Genomic DNA, 5,916 nt, shown 5'->3' with positions numbered 1-5,916 from the left:
GCCTTCAGAGGCTCTGCCTCTCAGTGTCCCAGCAACTGCTGCAAACCTCGGAGAGAAAGCTGTCCTCGAGTTCCGACCAATGCCAGACAGACCCGCTTCTCCCGTTTGAGTCTGGGTCCCTAGAGACTCAGCCGGAACTGGAGCTCAGAGCCTGAGACTCCCTCCGGATTGAAAAAGACAATTGTGTCCTCAGCCACCAGCCCACTCCGCATGCACTCCGCACCTTTGTATTTTACTTCGGCACCGTACCTCCTCTGAGTCTCGGTATGCTTTTCTCTTTCGGAAAAGGAAACATTTAAATAAGTTATTTAAGCAGTTCTCTACTGGAGTGGTTTTTTTTAAAAAAATATTTTAAAATTAATTTCAGAGAGGGAGAGAAAGGGAGAGAGAGAAACATCAATGATGAGAGAGAATAATTGATCAGCTGCCTCCTGCTCCCCACAATGGGGACTGAGCCCCCTCCCTGAGCACGTGCCCTTGACTGGGAATCAAGTTGTAATCTCCTGGTTCATAGGTCGATGCTCAAACACTGAGCCACACCAGCTGGGCATCTGATGGAGTGATTTTTATCCCCATTTATATCTGTGGAAACTGAGATTAACCAGGAGAAACACATCAGCCAACATCTCCCCAGTGGCCCCGTTTGAATGACTCTGAAGCCCAATTTCCATCCTATTCTCCATTAAGGTTGCAAGAAACTTAAAATTATTGTTCCAGAATTCTCTTTATTCAGTTGGATCATTCCTTAAGTATCTGGTGGCCAAGTATTGTCTGTGTTGCCTTCCAGGAATCTTGGGACCTTTGGCTTATTTCTCAGGAAGTGACCCCTCCATGAGTGGACAGAAGCCAGTCATTTGCACGGTGTCTTCAAGGTACATGCTCTATGCCTGGGATGTGCAGGAGGTGAGTCTGGCAATGAGCACACAGGTGACTCCTACCTGTGGCCACCCTGTCCCACAGGCAAAGCCAGTGCTGGGAAGAAGGTGCTACTCAATTGGTAACAGAAACGATTTCCAATTAGGTCTTCTAACTGGTAACCTGCGACTTTTTCATTTAGACTATAGCATGTAGAGAATTCACTTTTTAAATTTTTTATCCTCACCCAAGGATATTTTTTCCAAATGATTTTTCTTAAAAGAGAATGGAAGGGAGGGAAGAGAAGGGGGGGAGAGAGAAAGAAACATTGATGTGAGACACATCAATTCTTTGCCCTCTGCAAGGGCCCCGGGCTGGGGAAGAGCCTGCAACTGATGTATGTGCCCTTGACCAGAATCGAACCTGGGACCCTTCAGTCTGCAGGCCAGAGCTCTATCCACTGAGCCACACCAGCTAGGGCTACATAATTCCTTTTTTTAAAAAATATTGTATTGATTTTTCACAGAGAGGAAGGGCGAGGGATAGAGAGCTAGAAACATCGATGAGAGAGAAGCATCGATCAGCTGCCTCCTGCACACCCGCCACTGGGGATGTGCCCGCAACCAAGGTACATGTCCTTGACCGGAATGGAACCTGGGACCCTTCAGTCCACAAGCTGATGCTCTATCCACTGAGCCAAACTGGTTAGGACCATAATTCCTTTTTAATGTTCACTACTCCTCAAAGAGCTGAGATGTATAGCAGAATTTTCTTAATTCTATTCCCAGAAAAAATACACCTGGTTTGGAGGAAGCTTCCACATAAGCCCTGGCAGGATGCCCGCACGTGGGAGAGTCCCCTGAACGCAGACAGCGTTACTCTCGTTTCCAGGGCGTTATGATCTGGTCCAGCCCCGCCCAGCAATGCAACATCAAGTGTCTGGCAACCCTGCCGCAGAGATCGCTTGCAGTCACCGTGGATGCATGGAACACCATCAAAGTGTGGAACTGTCGGGATGTGAACCCTCTGGCGACGCTCACTATGAGCACTTGCTGCCTTTCCTTGGAAGTCTTCCTCACGGATGACGGCCCCTTCCTGATGGTGAGCGAGCCCTGCGTCTGGAGGGGCCACAGCGCCCACAGCACCCACTGTCTTGGCAGGTGGTGGGGCCCCATGATGGTCACCTCTCAACCTGCCTTCTTTCTTTCTCTCTCTCTTTCTCTTTCTCTTTCTTTCTCTCTTTCTCTCTCTCTTTCTCTCTCTCTTCTTTCTTTCCAGGTACATGCCCTTAACCGGAATCGAACCTGGGACCTTTCAGTCAGCAGGCCAACGCTCTATCCACTGAGCCCAACCGGTTTTGGCTCTGTATCTATTTTTGTTCATCAGTTTATAATGGTCTTTATTATCCATGAGTGAGTGAGATCATGTGGTATTTATCTTTCATTGACTGGCTTATTTCACTTAGCATAATGCTCTCCAGGTCCATCCATGCTGTTGGAAATGGTAAGAATTTCTTCTTTTTCACCGCAGCATAGTATTCCATCATGTAGATGTACCACAGATTTCTAGTCCACTCATCTGCTGATGGGCACTTAGGCTGATTCCAAATCTTGGCTATGGTGAATTGTTCTGCTATGGATGTAGGGGTGAAATCAGAAACACCAATCAGAAAGGACATATCGATTGGTTGCTGCCTGCATGCACCCCAACCAGGGCACCTGCAACTGAAGTACGTGCTTTTGATCAGAATTGAACCCAGGAGCTTTTGGTCCTCAGACTGATGCTCTATCCACTGAGCAACACCAGCTAGGGCTCAACCTAGCAGCATCTCTTGCAGCATCTCTATTATCACATCCTCTGAGAGTCACAACATGCCAATGAATATTGGCCATACAAATCTTTATACTATCTTGGCCTTTATTATACCTCAGGTACATTTCCTCAGTAATTCTTCTCAAAGAGAAACACCAACCTTCTTGAATTATTTTATATCTAGTTTTTTCTTTCAAGTGTGTCTTATTGTGGAGGACATGAACTTGGACAGGGATATCATGTAGCGAGAGACATGAGTTTGGGGAGACACGGAGAAAAAAGTAGAGTGTTGATGTGCAAATGAGTCAGTAGCCTGGGGTGGCTTCAGGGCTTAGGACATTTTGTTCCTTGGGATCATCCCAGTGACCTTGTGGGGCAGGCTGGTCACATAATTGAAGAAATGGTGGTACCGCCCTAACCGGTTTGGCTCAGTGGATAGAGCGTTGGCCTGCAGACTGAAGGGTCCCAGGTTTGATTCCCAAGGGCACATGCCCGGGTTGTGGGCTCAATCCCCAGTGTGGGGCATGCTGGAGGCAGCTGATCAATGATTCTCTCTCATCATTGATGTTTCTACCTCTCTCTCTCCCTCTCCCTTCCTCTCTAAACTCAATAAAAACATATTTAAAAAAAGAAAGAAAGAAAAATTGTGGATTGGTTGCCTCCCGTAGCTAGGGTTTCACATCTCCTTCTATTGACGTGGTGGGCGGTGCTTTGGTTTCAGATCGGTGACTCTGAAGGGGACATCTACACACTGACGGTGCCCGAGTTAAACAGCATTTCTCACGTGAATGCATTTGAGTACCCTGTGGACCATCTTCACTGCTCTCCCAACAGGAAATGGATCTTCGCCTGCGGGACCCACCAACATGTATTGCCAAAGGTAGGGGTTGCCTGGTGTGCCTCGGCCTCAGGAGGAAGGGGTCAGGGTTCGGAGGCTGGAGGCAGGAAGCATTAGCCAACAGGCAGAGCTCAGCGAGGACCGGTCAGACCGCCCCCTCCTCTCAAGGCCACAGAACAGGCGGCATTCATTCCTAGAGCCAAGAAACACTGTCCTTGGGAGCAACAGCGTCCATTCACAGAGACAGATGTTTGTGAGTGAAACTTTGCGCATGGGGCCTGAGTCAGCCAAAGGGATGGAGGAGGGTGAGAGAGAGACCAAGAAGCAGGACCTGGGTCACGTTGGCTCTCCTTACATGACGGTTAGCTGCCTGGGCTGGACAGTACCAAGCCCAGAAGGAAATAGAAGTGCACCGGCCTCTGAATGTCTCTGTGAGAAAGTGATATGTGAGCAGGCCTTATTTTCATTTTCTTTTTTAATTCTTACCTGAGGATATTTTTCCCACTGATTTTTAGAGAGAGTGGAAGACAGAGGGAAAGACAGAGAGAAATATCAACGTGCCAGAAACACATGGATTGGTTGCCTCCTGCTCAAGCCTCCATCAGGGCCCAGGCCAGGGAGGAGCCTACAACTGAGGTACATGCCCTTGGCCAGAATCAAACCCAGGACTCTTCAGTCCACAGGCTCTATTCACTGAACCAAACTGGCCAGGGTGAACAGGCCCTTTTACGTGGCGCATGTACATGGGCACCAGAGGGCAAGGAACTCGGGGAGGCAGCAGCAAAGGCGGATCAGCCCTTGACAAGTCCTCCAAGAAGGGAGATCCTACTTGGCCAAATGCAACCTGATTGGGGGTTGGGGGTCCAGTGTGGCCGCATGCTTTTGGAACCCAAGGGGAGCTTTGGGGACTCTGCTGTGTGTGACCATGATGGGCAGGATAGAAAGACAGTGAGTGACAAGCAGTGACTATGCAAGGCTTCCTGAGATTCAGAATAAAGCTTTGGCCACAGTGGAGGATTTTTAAAAAGTTGATTTCAGAGAGGAAGGGAGAGGGAGAGAGAGAGATAGAAACATCCATGATGAGAGAGAATCACTGATTGGCTACCTCCTGCACGCCCCCTACTGGGGATGGAGCCCGCAGCCCTGGCATGTGCCCTTGATCTGAATCAAACCAGGGACCCTTCAGTCCACAGGCCGATGCTCTATCCACTGAGCCAAACTGGCTAGGACAGTGGTTCTCAACCTGTGGGTTGCAACCCCTTTGGGGGTTGAACGACCCTTTCACAGGGGTCGCCTAAGACCATCGGAAAACACATCTATAATTCCGTATTGTTTTTGTGATGAATCACTATGCTTAATTATGTTCAATTTGTAACAGTGAAATTGGGGGTCACCACAACATGAGGAACTGTATTAAACGCTCGCGGCATCAGGAAGGTTGAGAACCACTGGGCTAGGGCCACCGTGGAGGATTTTTAAGGAGGATTTCCTGGTGTGGCTCCTGTACTGACGCTGTAACCTCTCCCTGCTCCTGAACACACGTGCACTGGTCTCTCCTCAGGTGTTTCTGGTGGAGTGCTTACTGAGACCGGCCTTAGGCAGGGCCCCTCTGTTCGTCTCTCTGCCATTTGCATTTTGCAGCCAAGCCTGCTGGGCCCTGAAGTGCGTAAACAGGCTGACAATTATGTTCCGAAGAGACGTTTTCAGAAGGACAGGGTTCAGCACCTTTGATCTGACAGCCAAGAGCACTGGGGACAGCACCGCCATCGAAGGTAGGCTAAGCTGCCTTGTCTCTCCTGCCAATCACACTCGCACTCATGTTAAGCCAGTGATGGTGAACCTATGACACGTGTGTCAGAGGTGACACGCAAACTCATTTTTTTGGTTGATTTTTCTTTGTTAAATGGCATTTAAATATATAAAATAAATATCAAAAATATAAGTCTTTGTTTTACTATGGTTGCAAAGATCAAAAAATTTCTATATGTGACACGGCACCAGAGTTAAGTTAGGGTTTTTCAAAATGCTGACACGCCAAGCTCAAAAGGTTCGCCATCACTGTTTAAGCTACAGACGTCTGTAAATAGGCCAATCTCTGTGCAGGGACAGGGGCTTTCTTAACTGGAGGCTACCCCGTGCCTGTCTGACTGTTAAAAAAAAAACCCCACATTTTTATGATTTTGGAGAGGGAGAGAGAGAGAGAAACATCCATGAGGAGAGAGAATCGTGGATCGGCTGCCTCCTGCACTCCCCCTACTGGGGATCAAGCCTAAAACCTGGGCATGTGCCCTGATCGGGAATCAAACCGTGACCTCCTGGTTCATAGGTTGTCGCTCAACCCGAGCCACGCCTTGGCTGGGCTCCCCCCGATTTTTAATAGCAGTACATGTTCAATTTCAAAAAAATCAGAT

At 48.6% G+C, this 5,916-nt stretch overlaps 1 protein-coding gene across 1 annotated transcript in view; it reads left to right on the top strand.

Annotated features, from left to right (window-relative positions):
• LOC102758300 (F-box/WD repeat-containing protein 12-like) overlaps positions 1-5,236 on the top strand; it is a 14,524-nt gene extending 9,288 nt beyond the window's left edge. The window contains exons 5-8 of the mRNA XM_015561931.1: positions 788-903; positions 1,747-1,956; positions 3,389-3,547; positions 5,147-5,236. Coding sequence (XP_015417417.1) covers positions 788-903; positions 1,747-1,956; positions 3,389-3,547; positions 5,147-5,236 — 575 coding nt within the window. The remainder of the gene's footprint in view (positions 1-787; positions 904-1,746; positions 1,957-3,388; positions 3,548-5,146) is intronic.
• Positions 5,237-5,916: the final 680 nt, after the last annotated feature.

The sequence above is a fragment of the Myotis davidii genome, unplaced genomic scaffold (assembly GCF_000327345.1).
Source record: "Myotis davidii unplaced genomic scaffold, ASM32734v1 scaffold411, whole genome shotgun sequence".
NCBI classification, from domain to species: domain Eukaryota; kingdom Metazoa; phylum Chordata; class Mammalia; order Chiroptera; family Vespertilionidae; genus Myotis; species Myotis davidii.
The sequence above is the reverse complement of the archived record's forward strand: the minus strand, read 5'-3'. Positions and strand labels throughout refer to the sequence as shown.